Source organism: Euleptes europaea, chromosome 6, assembly GCF_029931775.1.
Source record: "Euleptes europaea isolate rEulEur1 chromosome 6, rEulEur1.hap1, whole genome shotgun sequence".
NCBI classification, from domain to species: Eukaryota; Metazoa; Chordata; class Lepidosauria; order Squamata; family Sphaerodactylidae; genus Euleptes; species Euleptes europaea.
Window position 1 is genome coordinate 105,958,810 of NC_079317.1, and position 17,430 is coordinate 105,976,239.

The window sequence follows — 17,430 nt, forward strand, 5'->3', positions numbered from 1 at the left end:
ACAACACTACTGCCAAATTCTACTTAAACAAGCAGGGGGGTACCACCTCCCTAGCTCTTTGTAAAGAGGCTTCCCTCATTTGGGAATGGGCAATAGACCATCAGGTGTCCCTCTCGGCCATTCACGTGGCCGGGTGCTCCAATATAACTGTGGACACCCTGAGCAGAGACACCTCAGAGGATCACGAGTGGGCTATCCCCCTTGTTTACCTGCAGCCCATTTTCCAGGAGTGGGGCTGGCCGGAGATAGATCTTTTTGCCTCGGCAGAGAACGCAAAGTGCAATCGGTTTTGCTCCAGAGCAGCTACGAAGCCAGTTCCCTAGGGGACACCTTCCAAATTGCCTGGGTGGGGAGACTGTTGTATGCTTTCCCCCCCAATCCCCCTGATTCATAGAGTGGTAGGAAAAGTTCTTCAGGACGGGGCAGACATGATACTCATAACACCTTTTTGGCCAAAGAGGCCATGGTTCGCCACCCCCTGGAGCATAGCGGGGCACCAGTACAGGGAGTTTCCAGACACCCCGTACCTTCTGGAAAGGGGTCAAGTGCTGCACCACAATCCCGCGTCTCTCCATCTCGTGGCCTGGAGGATCACGGGGTGACCCAGTGGTCGGACAGGGTAGCCCACATCCTTCTCTCCTTACGCAAGCCTTCCATCAGAAGGTCGTATGCCCTCAAGTGGGCTAGGTTTTCTAAATGGGCATTGTGCAAAGGGACACAACCGCAAAGGGCTTCATTGCCAGTTGTTTTCGATTACCTTTTGTCTCTAAAAGATGATGGGTTATCTAATTCTTCGTTAAAAGTGTCACTTAGCAGCTGTTTCAGCTTTCCACGATGGCATGGATTCTGCTTCGTTATTCTCTAACAAACTTTGTAAAACGTTTCTCAGAGGACCGGACAATGTATTTCCTCCGGTTCAAGCTCCGATTCACCAGTGGAGTCTATCCCTAGTCCTTTCTCACCTTACTTCAAAACCCTTTGAACCAATGGCCTCAGTAGATCCCGCATTGGTATCTTATAAAACGGCCTTCCTGGTGGCAATCACTTCTGCCAGGAGGGTCAGTGATCTCAGGGCCTTAAGAGCGGATCCTCCTTTCGTTAGGTTTTTCCCAAACAGGGTGGTCCTCCGGCCTAGTCTGTCTTATCTCCCAAAGGTGGTTTCCAAATTCCACCTTTCCCAAGACATAACCTTACCAGTGTTTTTCCCCAACCCTGCCTCTCCAGCTGAGAGACAACTTCATTCTGTAGACCTGCGCAGAGCTCTGCTTTTTTATTTACAGACAACAAAGCCGTTTAGAAGGGATAACAATTTATTTGTTTGTTTTAAAGGCCCAAATAAAGGTAGGGTAGTATCCAAACAGACCCTCTCACGATGGATTGTCTCTGCCATTAGGTTAGCATACCAAATAGCCAAGGTAGATTGCCCTTTTCAGCTGCATGCACACTCCACTAGGGCCCAGGCGACATCAGCAGCTTTCAGCTCGATGGGTGACATCGTGGAGATCTGCAAAGCTGCGACGTGGTCCACGCCGATGACCTTCATCCAACACTATGCCGTGGACGTCGATTCAAGAGCTGACGCAGCTGTGGGGAAAGCGGTGTTGAACACGTTATTTCGTTGAGCACCTCACACCCACCTCCACAGTACGTGAGCTTGCTATTCTCCCATGTGGGACTGCACAGAAGCCATGCTAACGAAAAACAGTGTTGCACTTACCTGTAACTGTTGTTCGTTGAATGGTCTTCTGTGCAGGCACACATCCCTCCCTCCTTCCCCGCTGTGGGCGGTCACCGTAAAAGAGTGTACTCCCCGCGGCGGCGACTGGAGAACTGAGGGAAGAGTGCTCCCCACCCCCCGTCATGTGACCCATGGGCGGGAAAAGACGTTAAGGCGTGGTCACATATGGGGCGAGGGGAGCGCTCCTAGGGAGCTAACTCTCCCAAAAGCTTTTTAATCTTCTCCGTGGCTGGCCTGCGCCTGCGAAGTCCCATGTGTGCCTGCACAGAAGACCATTCAACAAACAACAGTTACAGGTAAGTGCAACACTGTTTTTACGGCTGTATAGTTGAGCTCTGTTGTAAGAAAGCAAGGCCTAGTCAGTTTCCAACCAGTCCTCAACTTACCCACTACTTCACTCCTGCTGTTAGGTCCCCCCACAGGTGAGGATACTTAAATAGCTAAGATACTCTATCGTACTTTTAGCCTTTATATAATTTATATTTATTTACCAAATTTGTATCCTGCCTTTCTGCCCTTTCAAGGGCCATCAAGGCGACTAGCAATATAAAACATACATGATAAAATCACATTTAAAAACCATTAAAACCAACCACCTCCCAAACACACATCATTAAAACAATTTTTAAAAGAGTTAAATACATATAAAATTGAGAAATTGAGATAAAATACATACGAAACATAAGAACGGTGGTTTGGAAGGAGGGAAAATTAAGGGAATGCCAAACAAAACAAAGTCTTCACCCACTGGCAGATCATAGAATCACAGAGTTGGAAGGGACCACTAGGGTCATCTGGTCCAACTCCTTGCTTAAGGTCATAGAATCAGCACTGCTGACAGATGGCCATCTAACCTCCTCTTAAAATCCTCCAGGGAGGGAGAGCTTACCACCTCCCGAGGAAGCCTGTTCCACTGAGGAACTGCTCTAACTGTTAGAAAATTCTTCCTAATGTCTAGAAGGAAACTCTTTTAATTTCAACCCGTTGGTTCTGGTCCGACCTTCTGGGGCAACAGAAAACAGTCCTATGAGGAAAGATTGAAGGAGCTGAGTATGTTTAGCCTGAAGAGGAGAAGACTGAGAGGGGTATGATAACCATCTTCAAGTACTTGAAGGGCTGTCATACAAACGATGGTGCCGAGTTGTTTTCTGTTGTTCCAGAAGGTCAAACCAGAACCAGTAGGCTGAAATTAAATCCGTTTCCGTCTAGACATTAGGAAGAATTTTCTAACAGAGCGGTTCCTCAGTGGAACAGGCTTCCTCGGGAGGTGGTAAGCTCTCCTTCCCTAGAGGTTTTTAAGCAGAGGCTAGATGGCCATCTGTCAGCAATGCTGATTCTATGACCTTAGGCAGATCATGAGAGGGAGAGCACCTTGGCCATCTTCTGGGCATGGGGGTGCGGGGGGTAGTAGTGAATTTCATGCATTGTGCAGGGGGTTGAACTAGATGACTCTGGTGGTCCCTTCCAACTCTGATTCTCTCCTATATCCTGGCTCTGTCTTCGACCGAATTTGCTACCCCTCCCAATTTGGTATCATTTGCAAATTTAATAAGCATCTCCTCTGTTCCTTCATCCAAATCATTTATAAACATGTTGAACAACACAGGGCCCAGGACTGATCCCTGAGGCACTCTACTAGTCAGTCCTCTCCAAGTGGATGAGGAACCATTAACTAGCGCTCTTTGGGTAACAGAAGGGGACAGACAAATCTCCCTGGGGCAAATGTTCCAGAGCTTTGGTGCTATGACAGAGAAGGTCTCCTCCCTGGTTGTCACATGCCTGATCTCAGAAGGCAGAAGCATGTGTAGCAAGGCCTCAAAAGAAGACCATAGCAGTCAGGCAGGTTCATAAGTGATCAGGGGGTCCTTCAGGTTTGTTGATCCCACACCATATACAGCTTCGGAGGTCAAGACCAGCACCTTTAATTGAATATACCTCACCAGGTTTCCCCCCCCCCCCGAGGAACACCTCTGTACAGTCAGTTGCAGCCTTTGTCGTTTCTGTGCAAAGGCATTCCTCACAGATCACAATTCACATAATACCTTTTATTAGGACCAATCAAAGCTGCGCATAACAGCATGCAACCTTTCAGGCTGGCCCCTCTCTCATAGGGAGACGATTCAGGACATTATGTACAACCCTGATGTATGTATGTGCAGTGGCGGACCTACATTTTTGGGGCCCTGAAGCTTGAACTGTGATGGGGGCTCCTTCGCAACCATCAACAATAGGGCATCACCCAACAAGGTCCAAAGGGCCTTGCTGCCCTTGCAAGGACCTCCAGGCCCAAATGGTGGAGAACAGGGTGGTGGGGTGGAGTCCTTGAAAATGGGACATGAAATAAAACTACAGAACTATTAGGCCATGCACCAACAAAGGATCTGATAACCCAGCTGCCAAAATGTAGGCTGTGAATCCTGGCGAGCTCAGTGAGCCCATACAGCTGGGGGGTTCGGGCCCTGCGAGCCCCCGAGAAAATTTTGAACTTGAACCAATTGCAGGGACACTTTGAGGCCATATGAAATGGGTATTAGAGCAGATTCTAAAGTCGATATTAAGTACTTCAACCCATTGGCTTAGGATGCTATCACTTAAAAAGCTCCATCGGTTTTGTTGAGAAATGCACTCATTTAAAAAAGTTGCTTCAGGGGGCCCCTCTGGGATTAAAGGCCCTGAAGCTTCAGCTTCATTAGTTTCACAGGAGATCCGCCTCGTAGGTATGTATGTATGCATGGGACTCCTGCCAGAAGGTGCCACAGGGAATAGGGAAGAAAAAAGTTCAAATTATGGGATTTTTAGTTAAAGGACCGGGGTGGTGTGGGGGGGGGGGACCAAAAAGAAAAAGCCCCCCCCCCTGCCCGCCTCGACGAGGTTTCGCACTCCCAACGGCGGCGGCGGCTCCTCCCCCTCCCCCTCGCCGGCATTCCAACGGCTCGCGCGTCTTTCCCCGAAACAGTCCGACGATTACCGGCCGTGTCCGAGGTCGGTTACGGAAATACCCGAGAGCGTCCGAAACAAGCCGAGCGCCGATCAGGAGGCTACGGAAGCGGACGAAGATCGCGCTCGAACGGGTCTCGGCCGAGAAGCCGTCATGGCAGACCTGGTCGCGGATCTCCGGGCGGATGGGATCCAGAAGCGGGCCCTGCGGGAAGGGCGAGGAGAGCTGCCGGACTACCAAGACGGCACCAAGGTGAAAACATTGTGCCCACTTTGCTCGGGCGTGAGGTAACGGGACTGGCCGGGGGGGGGGGAGGAGCGCATGCGCGGACAATAGCCGATGACGCATTGGTTGCCGTAAGGTCCGCCTGCGCTGAGGGGGCGGGGGAGGGGGCGGCCTGATAAGTATGCAGGCTGGAGATGCGGGTGGGCAGCGGGTGGGCAGCGGGTGGGCGTGGGGTCCGCGCCCCCTCCGCGCCCCCTCCCCCCCCGTGCCGGCTTCCAGGGTGGAGCGTGAGCTTTAGCCTCTTAGGGTTGCCACCTGTCCCGGGGGAAGATGGAAATCGAAGACCTTTCCATGGCACGGATAATTGCTCCTGACCACATTGCTATTAAAGGGCTCACTGGCTGTTAGTAATTAATTCTGTTAGTAGTCGTCTGTTAGTAATTCTGAGTGTGGAACCAGCGGGGTGGTGAAAGGATTCCCAGCTAAAACTTGGTGAAGACATGAAGGAGTCAGCCTCCCTTTAGAAAGCAGCTGGGGAAACACGTTTTGGACTGTTCCCTGTGTAAAAGCTGCCTGCAGATAGAAAGCGGGTACAACGAGCCCCTTTCCCCCTGCTAGATTAGGGCTCTGTGTGTACTTTGTTTTATGCAGAGAAGCGTTTTGAGCTGGAATCGTCCTTCTGAGGTGATGGAGACGAGGCTACTGCTTTGGAGTTCTGCTACCTCCTTCTGCTACATGTGTCCACTAGGCCTTATACAGAGGGTGAAAGCAACCCTGGGTGGAGACAACATTAAATGGAAGAGTTCTAGCATTTCAGCGGTTTCCACCATTCCAGTCAGAAAGGAATGGGTACAGTTGTTCTTCCTATATTGAGCAGTAGTGTGAGTGAAAAGGATCTTGGGGTCTTAGTAGACCAAACGCTGAACATGAGTCAGCAGTGGGATGCAGTCGCTAAAAAGGCAAATGCGGTCTTGGGCTGTATCAACAGAAGTTATAGTGTCCAGATCATGAAAAGTGATGGTATCGCTTTACTCTGCTCTGGTTAGACCTCACCTAGAGTACTGTGTTCAGTTTTGGGCACCACAGTTTAAGAAAGTTTAAGAAAGTTTAAGAAAGTTTAAGAAAGTTTAAGAAAGTTTAAGAAAATTTAAGAAAGACAAGCTGGAACATGTCCAGAGGAGGGCAACCAAGATGGGGAGGGGTCTGGAGACCAAGTCCTATGAGGAAAGGTTGAAGGAGCTGGGTACGTTTAGCCTGAAGAGGAGAAGACTGAAAAGGAATATGATAACCATCTTCAAGTACTTGAAGGGCTGTCATACAGAGGATGGTGCCAAGTTGTTTTCTGTTGCCCCAGAAGGTCGGACCAGAACCAACCAGTTGAAATTAAACCAAAAGAGTTTCCATCAAGACATCAGGAAGAATTTTCTAACAGTCAGAGTGGTTCCTTAGTGGAACAGGGTTAGAACATAAGAAAGGCCCTGCTGGATCAGACCAAGGCCCATCAAGTCCTGCAGTCTGTTCACACAGTGGCCAACACAAACAAGACGAGTGCAGCAGCACCATCCTGCCTGTGTTCCACCGCACCCAAAATAATAGGCATGCTCCTCTGGTACTAGAGAGAATAGGTATGCAGCATGACTAGTAGCCATTCTAACTAACAGCCATGAATACCCCTCTCCTCCATGAATATGTCCACTCCCCTCTTAAAGCCCTCCAAGCTGGCAGCCATCACCACATCCTGGGGCAGGGAGTTCCACAATTTAACTATGCGTTGTGTGAAAAAATACTTCCTTTTATCTGTTTTCAATTTCTCACCCTCCAGCTTTAGCAGATGACCCGTGTTCTAGTATTATGGAGGTGGTGAACTCTCCTTCCCTGGAGGTTTTTAAGCAGAGGCTAGATGGCCATCTGTCAGCAATGCTAATTCTATAAACTTAGGCAGTTCATGAGAGGGAGGGCATCTTGGCCATCTTCTGGGCATGGAGTAAGGGTCACTGGGTGTGTGTGGGGGAAGTAGTTTGGAATTTCCTGCATTGTGCAGGGGGTTGGACTAGATGACCCCGTTGGTCCCTTCCAACTCTTTGATTCTATGAGTATGAGGGAGTGAACAAGAATAGTTTTGCAGGGACTAGGGCAGGTTTAGATGGTCTGTATGCTCCCATGGCTATGTTTGGGCATTTGTGTGTGTGTATTTCATGTTCTACCTCAAATTGTACCACAAACAAAGCACAGTAGCAACCCCCAGAACATCAAACGACATTTACATTCTCCAAGAATAAGCAATTGGGAAGGATTTGTAGATTATGTAATCCAGATCTGTGTATTAAACATGATCTCCCCTGGATTAAATAGTTTCCATTAATATCACACAAAGTAATACACATAATCTGGCAGTGGAAGCAAGCAGCACGTGATGCTTTTTTCCTTCACCGTGCTGCAGTGATTAGGGCAGCCACAGTCTTTTTTCCCCCCAAGCCCAGCTGTCGGCAATTCTGAATTTCTACATGACTTTTAAGTCCACAAGGAGCCCTGTATTCCTTTGCTTCTGGTCACCTTAATTACTACAACTACTCTCCAGTTTTGATTTCTATCCTTCCCCCCATTATTCTACTGTAAAAGGGTTCCAAGAAGGCCGAATAGAACTAGAGACAGAGATTTAATACGAAGTTATTCTTGTCACTTGCTGCCTAGTCTTCACTTGTTCCAAGAGTACTGATGTCTTTTGGGGCAAGTTGTTTGTGAGACTTGCTGCTCAGACATGAGCAGATAGATGAGCTGGTGGTGATGGTTTTGATTTAAGTATGTATTGGCAGCAAGGTTGAGTTAATAGACTAGACTGATGAAGGAGAGTGCATTTCAATATCCACAAATGTGTGCCTTTACCACCGCAGCCCATAGTATCAGGGCTCTGTTCAGTTTGTATACTTGGATCTGGAGGGTCAGCATGGGGTAGGGGTTAGTGTTAGGCTAGGATCTGTACTCTGCCATGAAGGCCTCCTTGGTGTCCTTGAACCTAACCTTCTTTACAGTTTTATTGGGATTATAAAATAGAGAAATGGAGAATCATGCACACCACCCTGAACTCTTTGGAGGAAGGGTTGGATACAAATAAGATAGAGTTGTCAGCGTAGTTGGCTGCCATATTGGAAGCTGGGTTAACATCTGTGCTAGTGGGGCTGGCAAGAAACTCTAGTTCCCCACCTCTGGGCATTCATCACCCTCATACACAGTTTAGGTGATCACTTGACTCCGCTATTCCCCTGTGCCTGGGAGAGTGGCAGGCAGCATGGGGGGGTTGCCTCTTCCAACAGTTCTGCTTCCCTTATCTCTTCAGGCCACTTTCCATTACCGCACACTGCTCTGTAGCCCAGACCAGCAAGTCATAGATGACAGTCGTACACGGGGCAAACCCATGGAGCTCATCATTGGCAAGAAGTTCAAGCTGCCAGTCTGGGAAACCATCTTGTGTACCATGCGGGAGGCAGAGGTGGCTGAGTTTTTGTGTGACACAAAGGTAATGTCTACTACTGTATGGGAAACAGGTTGGATGATCTTGTGTCTTTCTCAATGGTTATTCTGCGTCAGTTTCCCAAGTATCAAATAATAGTGACCTGTTTCACAGTTTTCCTACGAGAACTGATACTATGAAGGGTTTGCACAGTAAAAGTGCTATATAAATGAACTATAATAATATGTCTAACATTCAGCGTTGAATGTGCTACCTCCCAGATAAGATACTGTTAAGTCTGAATGTAACTGGTGATTCCACACAAGCACAGAATTTGATTTTAGTAATTGAACAGTCTGAAAATCTTAATTTATAAAAAACCAGTTCATCGGTGAAAAGTATGTGGCAACATGTGGGAAGATCGCAGGATTGAAAGAATGAGATGTTTGATTGGATTGTTTAGATTCAAATCCGAAGTAGTTTTATGAGAACACTGCAATTTTACCCAGTCTGGTATTTGTTGACCAGTATTTGTTAGCAGCTTCCTGTGTTGTTGAATACAGGAAAGGTGGGATATGGAGAAAGAAACAAATCCAGTTTTATTTTTTAATGTCAGATCCTAAAGAGGAGAATTTGAGATGGTGCAGCTTGGCTGTCACATACAAGGCCCTTCATGGCCTTCGGCCTTTCATATCTGCAAGGCCGTCTCCCCCTGTATGCTCTGCCAATGACAGCTTTGCTCGTTTGAGCAGGGCCTTCTGCTGGTGCCACCCTGCAAATGGGCAAAACCAACAGCTGCCTTCTCTGTTGTGGCCCCCACCTTGTAGAAATTGCATGATGAGGTCAGAAAGACTCCCATCCTCCTGGCTTTCCACAAACTACGCAAAACTGAATTATTCAGGAGGGTTTTTTTTACACAGACAGGACGACTGTACTGTAACGAAATGATTCAGTAAGGTGTTTTGGTAAAGGGGTAGGGATTATGGGCTATACTACTGTGTATAGTATGTAGTGCCTGTTGATATAAGTATGATCCCACTATATAATTTCTGTATTGTTTAATGTGCAAATGCTTGTGCTTTGATTCAGCTCTGTTCAGATTTCTACAATCCAGATTCTTTTGCATTGTTTATTGGATGCCCTTTCCTGTTGATTATATTGACCTATACTGGGTAATTCACCTTGAGTCTCTGTAAGAAAGGTAGACTATATATAACATAAATAAAATAAATATTTTCAGCACCAAAGTAACTTAAATTCAGCACTAAGAAAATGAAGTCGGTCACCTGTTTATGTTCTAGAAATTAAAAATACTTTACACTTTTGCTCCATTTATCCCACTTTTCCAACGCTCAGAAATCTTGCACAAGCTTATTCTTTCAACCCTTTAAAGAACCCTGCTTAATTGATTGGGAGGTTCATACTGGAGAGGGTAATTCTTTAAATGCCCTTGATTCTGAGACAATTTTGGGCTTTAGAAGAAAGAACCAATATCTTAAATTATGTCTGGAAGTGAATGAGCAACCAGTGTGTGTGGAGAGAAGCCGTCCTCCTTTCCAGCACAATGCACCACTTCTCTCCCCACTTGAGCAGTTTCCCACTTGAGAGGTGGTTCTCCCCCAACAAGAAGGGTTCTGACTATGACCCCCTTTTTTTGTACCGCCCAGCATGTAGTGTTGTATCCAGCTGTGTCAAAGAGCTTGAGAAACATTGCAGCAGGGAAAGACCCATTGGAGGGGCAGCGACACTGCTGTGGCATTGCTCAAATGCATGAGCATCACTCCCTGGGTTACCCGGACCTTGATGAGCTCCAGCAGAATCCTCAGCCTCTCATCTTTGCCATCGAGATGCTCAAGGTGAGGAAGAAGGAATGGAGAGGGCCCTGGGGACTGAGAAAACGAGTACAGGGATGGAACTGGGAGTACTCAGGAATCTCCCTTGTGCAGGTGTAGGAATGGTGCAGAAGGGAGGAGAAAGTAGGTATCCATCAAACGACAAGGTGGATAACTGCACTCTCTCTCTTGGCCTCTGGGGTTTCAGCTGAGCGTCAAATAGGTTTCTGCTCTCTTTTTAAAGGGGCTGAGTTGCAGGTGGGGAGGAGGTGGATTTTCTGTGATAGTGCAGGGGTGAAGATGACAGCCCTTCTGTTGGCACTTTATGGGTTAATGACAGCCCTTCTGTTGGCACTCCTGGTCTTCCAACTTTTGAACCTCACTCTGAGACAGTTCTTTCCACCTCTATGCTGGGGCCTGAAGAAAACAGGGTTAATGGTCAGGTTGGTTCTTGCACCGGTCTTCACATTTTTTGCCCCCATGATCTGACCCTATATGTGATCGTTGTGCCTTGGCAGGTGGAGGGCCCAGGCTCATATCGTCAGGATCCTTGGGCCATGTCAGATGAGGAGAAGATGGAGGCTGTGCCCCTGATCCATCAGGAGGGCAATGAGCTCTACAAGCAAGGCAAGGTGCAGGAAGCTGCTGCCAAGTACTATGACGCCATTGCTTGCCTCAAAAACCTGCAGATGAAGGTGACTGAAGGCATGTCGTGCAATGCACCTGTCCCAGGGAATTGCCTTTTTGGCCTGCCTCACCTTTGTTTAGCTGCTGATAGGAATAAACATAAATGTATTGTGTGAGTGTCAACTCTAGATAAAGCAGGACTTCCTTCTCGCTTCCATTGGATGTAAATGTGGGTTGCCAACTTGTGTTGTAACCAGAAGTGGTTAACACAGAGAAACATACAAAGTGCTCTGAGGGCAATTCCTGCCAGAGTTCTATCATCCCTCAGCCAGGTCTAAGCCAGTGGCAGGGCTATCAGGAGGCCTCCTTTTGTGTCAGCCTCATCTCACAGACCCCATGTGCCAGCAGCAGGAAGCCAGCCTGATAAGCTGGGTGTGCCAGTCTAGCTCAGCATCTCTCTAGCACTCTCACCTTGCCTTAATTCAGAGGTACTGTTTCCCTTCAGGTCATCAGAGGCAAACGGGGACAGGACTCCTGCACGGTGGCATATGTTTTGGCAGGGACAGCTTTTCTCACTCTTGTAGCTTTATGAAGTTAGCTATCAAAATTACCTCTTCGACATTGCTGTTGAACAGATTGTAGCCCAGTGCCGCTTTGCAGAAAGTCCTGTCCAGCTTGGAGTCTTCTTGCTTGCACAGCTTGGGCCAGATTGGGCGTGGTGGCCATAGACTGACTGGTGTGGTGAACTGGGTCTGGTGATGAATCCCTATGAAGTGGCCTGATGGGGACCGTTTCAAGTTCAGCATGGACAGATGTGTGAAGGGAACTGAACCCTGACCCACTTGCACTTCCCCTTCAGAAACTGCTTTTTAATCTCCCCCCCTTCTGTCTTCTCCCTGTCAGGCAGGGGTCTCTCCATGGTGGTGGTATCTAGTGCAGCAGAGTCACACATACCTGCCACCTCTAAAAGAAAGTGTCTGCATTACTTGCAGTTACATCACTCCATACAAATTCTCCTTATTCTTGGACAGGGGTGCCTGTGTGCTCTGCAGACTCTCTGCAACTGGCTAGTTACCTCCAGGCTCTCCCCCAGCTGCCTTATTTAAAAGAGAGAGCAACATCTCCCCTGATGCCCTTGGGTCTTCTAGTATGGCCCCAAACGGAGGCTCTGGGGCTTCCTCCATTCACTTACCCTCTCCCTCTCTCTCTCCCCCCCTCTCTCCCTCCCCCTCCCTCCTTCCCTCCTTTTCAGAATGCTTAGCTCCAGCTCCTTCCTTCTGTCCATCCCCAGCATCCTTCGATTTGGCTTCTGCCTTGCCAGGTCCTATGGCCTTTGCCTTGCTTCCGGGGTGGCCCACAGCCTGCTGGCCCCTACAGGCAGTGTTGGCTCTGACCAAGCTGCATGAATTCTGCGGCGATGCCATCTTGGGGGGCGGGGGTCAGGTGAACGGCCAGGCTGGTGGTGTCCACGGGCTCCAAGACTGGATGTTACCCATGCAGGAGAAGAGCAGTTAACAAAAGTGAATGGAGGTGTGGAGAGGGCTTTGTTTCTCCTTCCCATCTGCTCGTGCTGTCATTCATTTATATGGAGTCAGCAGTCGCCATCATGTCAGGCGGTGCCTGGAGCCATTCCGCGCATGTTCTTGTGCGCAGGGAACACCTTAAAAAGAGCCAGTTGTGCCTCATGCTACTTCTCCACTCCTAGGAGCAGCCGGGGTCCCCAGACTGGATCCAACTGGACCAACAGATCACCCCCTTACTGCTAAATTACTGCCAGTGTAAGCTGCTGAGTGAGGAATACTATGAAGTGCTGGATCACTGCTCTTCCATTCTCAACAAATATGAAGGTAAGGCATCTTGCTGGCTGTACAGAATGGTGCCAGGGAAACAGCTGGGGTAAAATGGAAAAAAAGCCCCAATGCTGGATTAATATATTGGGTGGGCGGATGACTGAAAGGACTGTCCGTAGGCCAGAAGAGCCTTTTTGTGCTATGCTGGTTGTGGAGTCTCAAGCACAGGATTTGGGGTGGAGGGAGAGGGCTGCAAGAAGTTCGGGGTGAATTGGCCAGGCTGTGAGGTGTATGGGGCCAGCATTCACTACTCTGAGGCTTGCTGTCTCCACAGATAATGTCAAGGCCTACTTCAAGAGAGCCAAGGCACATGCGGCCGTTTGGAATGCAGCTGAAGCTCAGGCCGACTTTGCCAAAGTGCTGCAGCTGGATCCGTCGCTGGGGCCGGTGGTTGCGCGGGAGCTGCGCAGCCTGGAAAACCGCTTGCGTCAGAAGGACGATGAGGACAAGGTCCGTTTCAAAGGCATCTTCTCCTAGTAGCCAGCAGGGACAGCTCAGGCCTTGCCATCAGCACCCAAGTGCAAGACTGTGTGGTTCTTTGACAGGGCCAGCAGTTACCTGCTCTCTATACAGATGCTGGAGCAGCTGACCTTTCGTCAACAAATTGTGTCATCCTTGTGCCAATGGTCCTGTTTGCTGCTGCCAAAGTAAGTGGGGGTAGGGTCAGGGGAAGTGTTCTGATCACCCAAGTCAAAGGAGATGGGCAAAGGTTCCCGCTAGTGCGTCTGCCACATTTGATGCATGCCTCTGCGTTACCCCCCCAGAAGAAGTTATTTGCCCTTTTGCGCCCCACTAGGTGCCTTTTCTTCTGTTACTCATGGAGAGGGAAACTTTACTTCCTCAGCTGGCGCAATATATAAGGGCCAGAAGAGACTTGCTCTGGATTCCCTTTTAATGCTGTTTGGGAGCAGGAAAGCTCTAAGCTCTTCTCCATCTCTGCAGTCATTTTTTTCTTTGGCCAGCAGGAGACAAAGGAGTGATCGTTTGGGACGAGGGGTGTGCATAAGTGATCCGTGCCCCCCTGTAGTACTTTCCCCCTCTCACCACTACATCTGGGTGACTAGTAGGAGCTTTTCAGCAATTCACCCACTGCTGTTGCATTTGCATGCTACCACAGACGTGTGCCAGATTTCAGCTGGTGTGCTGGCTTCTAGGCTACATTGCCCATATCTAGCTCATTGCTGCCTGGGAGCATGACCTTGTTTGTGGAGGAAGCTTCGACAGCATCTTTATGCTGGGTAAGAAAAGGGAGCACAACGGGAGGCGCTGAGGTCAAGCTGAGTTCAGCAGATCTTTTTTGAGAAAAAAGAATTACATCACCCATCAGAGTTGTAGCTTCTGAGCTCAGGCAGGGATGGCTGCATTGTGTCCACCCTTGGTACACGTGGCTAAAGAGTTCTGTGTTGCTGGTATGACTAAGGATTTTAGCCAGTGGAAGATTGGTGGTTCTGTGTATGACATAGGTCAGGATGCCTAATGCCAGCCCCCTCATTGCCTGGTGGGATGAGAACTGTCAGTGTTCCCTATTGTTGCTAGGAGTTGTTTTTGTTTTATCTGGTTGCCACTGCAGATGAGGTTCCTCTGCTGTTGTGTCTGCCAAAGATAAGAGTCTTCATTGATCCTCTCACTTGCAGTTTGGGCCTTTGGTGCTCAAAGGAGAAAAATGTCCTGTGTTTTCTGGTAATGGCAGAGCCTCCAGCAGCAGCAGAGGGGTCAAGAATAGCCACAGGCTTCAGGCTCTTCCTCCCTTGTCTAAATTCAGGGCTTAGGCACAAACAGCAAAGGAAGGTTCCCAAAGGTATCCAAAGCATGTGTGTCAAGTGCTGTGTCCAGAGCACATTCCTTCTCTCCCTCTAAGGTTAGTGGGGCTAAGTGTGTTACAGGATCGCCCTCTTTGGTGCTTCCTCTGAAACCTTATCTGCATGGAACAGCTCAGAGCTTTATTTCATGAGTAGTCTCTGTTTGCACCAGTGGGTCCACCAAGGCCAAGGTAGCACCAGGAGCACAGTGCCCAAGAGAAGCATCCTCTTCTGTCATCATCAGCTTCCAAAGAGGTTTCAATGGCAGAATCATTTCCTGCCTAGCAAAATGTGATGGGTCTTGGACACGCATGCAGTTTTCTCTCTTGCAGAAACTGGGCCTAAGAGAGAAAGGGTTGTTGACAAGGTTAGGTTGCAAAGACCACTTGCCCAGTGCATTCCTCAACAGGGAAGGCCTCTGCCCCAGTCCACTAAGTGCTGCTGGCATGCTGGAACAGGCATGTCGGTGTGAGGAAGCCACAATGGGCAGCTGGAGGATGTAAAGACTACTGAACTACCTGTGGAGACTGTATGCTTAGCCGGTCACATGTTGTGGAGAAGGGATGATTCCAGACCCACTCTTCTCTGCCTTAACAAATGATGAGTGCTTGTCAGAAATGAGAGTGGTGGTCGAGGCCTCTTTACCTATAGCAGCGGTGATCTTGGGGGCACTTGATGCAGATGTTGTTTCCCCTGTTACACACATGCATCCATATATACACACCTTTCCTTTGCATAGTTCACAGTCTCTCTTCTCCCCTCCCCCCAAGATTTGGATTAGTTTTTCATGAGGTATTTCCTCATCAGTTCAGCCTCCACTGCAGGTATGCCCTGGCAACTCTTCCAGCTTAGGCTTGGTGTCAGCTTTACGCCTTAGCGTACCTGTTTTCTTTTGGATCAGTACATCAGACCTGAGCTGCTGCTGCTTCCATTTTGTAGAGCATAGCCACCCTTTCCCTGTCTTGTGTAGTCTCTTCAGCCTTGGGCAGTCAGAGCGAGAGGGGTGCGAGTGTTGTAGTAAAATGGGTGAGAGTGAACAATCATGTGGTCAATCTGTCGCGGGGACAGAAGTGTTAAACCAGCTGAACATTCCAGAGTTGTATGTCGTTGGGACTCAGAGGGGAAGCGGGAAACACTACTTCCACCTTCTTCCTACACAGCCCTGCTCCGGATACTTCCATGCAGCACCAGTGTCATCTTTGACTCTCTGCACGGGGACTTTAAGGAGCCTATCCCCCCCCCCAATAATAGTTCGATGACACAAATGGTTGTCTGTTTTCAAGTTGTGTGAATAAAGCAAACTCACTTTTTGAAAGTGGCACAATCCAAAAGCGTTAACCACTTTTCAGCTGCATTGAGTTCATAGGGAAACAGTTAAGCAGACGACGCACAACTCTGTCACTGAAATCCATGAGACTTAAGAGTGCTTAACGTACGTCAGGACATCTGTGTAAAGTTCTGTCACTTACATCGGCCCCCTCAGAGCAGCAAATAGGGACCTGTGGCCTGCCGGCTCACCCACAACTTACCACTGGTGCTGCACAGTCTTGTCTACCACCTGATCCTCTGGTTGCAGGAGGAAGCAGCTCTTGCCCCTGTGTGCTCATAACTCTTGGAAAAAGACTAAAGCTCACTGGACAGTGTCACAGCGTAGCTAAAGCAGCCACCATGTGAAGGACTTCCCAGGCTGTTTGCTGTGAGCTTTTTAGTCATCTGCTTCAGTAGCTTTTAAAGCAGGGCTGTGGTGATATGAGGTTTGTAAATATAGCAGTGGTTTTATCTGGGCTGACATATACAACATGCATATATGTACCCGTCCCAGTCTGTTAACCCTTTCAAATTGGGTGTATTATCTGTTCCTCTCAAATACATCTTCAAATGCAAGTATGCATGATTTTTTTTTAAAGTGTACTAATCTCTATATTCTTGTCAAGTAGATTATTGTTTTGGGTTTTGCTGTGCAGTGTTTGTCCCTCTCTGCTGCCGCATGACTATGTTTTAGCCAAAATAGGGATCCCAGCAGTCCAGATGTCTGATGGGGACTATTTGTCGGGCCGGTGTCAAGTTGCACAGCTGGATTTCTCTTATGGATGAATGGGGGTTGCCCATCACCTGCCTGCCTATGCACTCCGGTGCCTAATCTAAAAGGCAGCCTGTTGTGGTCTGGACATGCCTATCTGCAGGCAACATTAAAGAGCGAGAGACAGAGAGAGCACAAATACCATAGGAAATTAAAAGTCAAGCATGGTGAAGCCGAAAGGCAGCAATAAGCAGAGGTGACACTTGGCATGGCCTTGTGTGCCCCTGAGTGTACTGCTTAACTTGGCCTCTGATTCTATCGAGCAAATTGGGCTGGGCAGAGATCAGAACAGAGCATGAAACAGCAGAAGTTGGCACAAGCTGCTTTTGTGCTTGACCAGTTTCCAATCATTTTAGCAGGTGTTGTGCAGAATGACTTGTCTAAATAATTGTATATACAAATCAAAACCCTACTATCTAGAGTCCTCTTTGGGAAGAATGATGGGAGATAACAGAACTGTATATAACAGATTGCAAACCCAAGCGCTTGTGACAAGAGGATTTTGCCATCTTTGTAATGATTAGAGGTGTAGTTTACTTTAGCGCGAGAAAAGCAGGCCTGTTCTTGTGAGGACCGTATGTGTGTGTGTGTGTTGTAAGTCTCATCAGGCAAGCCCCTGGGCATTCTACTCTCTGCAAGTGCAGATCAGGGGCAGAGTCCAAGCTTGGCTGACTGTAACAGCCTTTGGGAAATGAAAACCAAAACAAGACAAAGCTTCTCATATGTGTTTCTGGTTCATATGTATAGCCATTCTTTTGTAAATATAAGCATTAAAAGATTTAAAAGAAAATAGCAATTTTGAAATTGTCATGATGTCCTAGTAACAATCTGAGGGAAAAGGGTGGAAGGCTGGGGAAAAATGGTTGGGCTTATCTGGGTCCACTTGATACCAC

General features: G+C 48.3%; 1 protein-coding gene across 1 annotated transcript; it reads left to right on the plus strand.

The window, feature by feature from the left end:
• Positions 1 to 8,239: 8,239 nt before the first annotated feature.
• AIP (aryl hydrocarbon receptor interacting protein) lies at positions 8,240 to 13,135 on the plus strand. Its single transcript, XM_056850891.1, has 5 exons — positions 8,240 to 8,415; positions 10,017 to 10,205; positions 10,700 to 10,876; positions 12,514 to 12,655; positions 12,933 to 13,135. Exons 1-5 carry the CDS (start codon positions 8,314 to 8,316, stop codon positions 13,133 to 13,135), a joined length of 813 nt encoding a protein of 270 aa, XP_056706869.1. The 5' UTR covers positions 8,240 to 8,313.
• Positions 13,136 to 17,430: the final 4,295 nt, after the last annotated feature.

Coding starts and splice junctions, on each gene's coding strand:
- AIP (XM_056850891.1), top strand. CDS start 8,314: ATGGAGCTCATCATTGGCAAGAAGTTCAAGCTGCCAGTCTGGGAAACC. Junction 8,416..10,016: donor AGTTTTTGTGTGACACAAAG/GTAATGTCTACT, acceptor TGTACCGCCCAG/CATGTAGTGTTGTATCCAGC. Junction 10,877..12,513: donor TCAAAAACCTGCAGATGAAG/GTGACTGAAGGC, acceptor CTCCACTCCTAG/GAGCAGCCGGGGTCCCCAGA.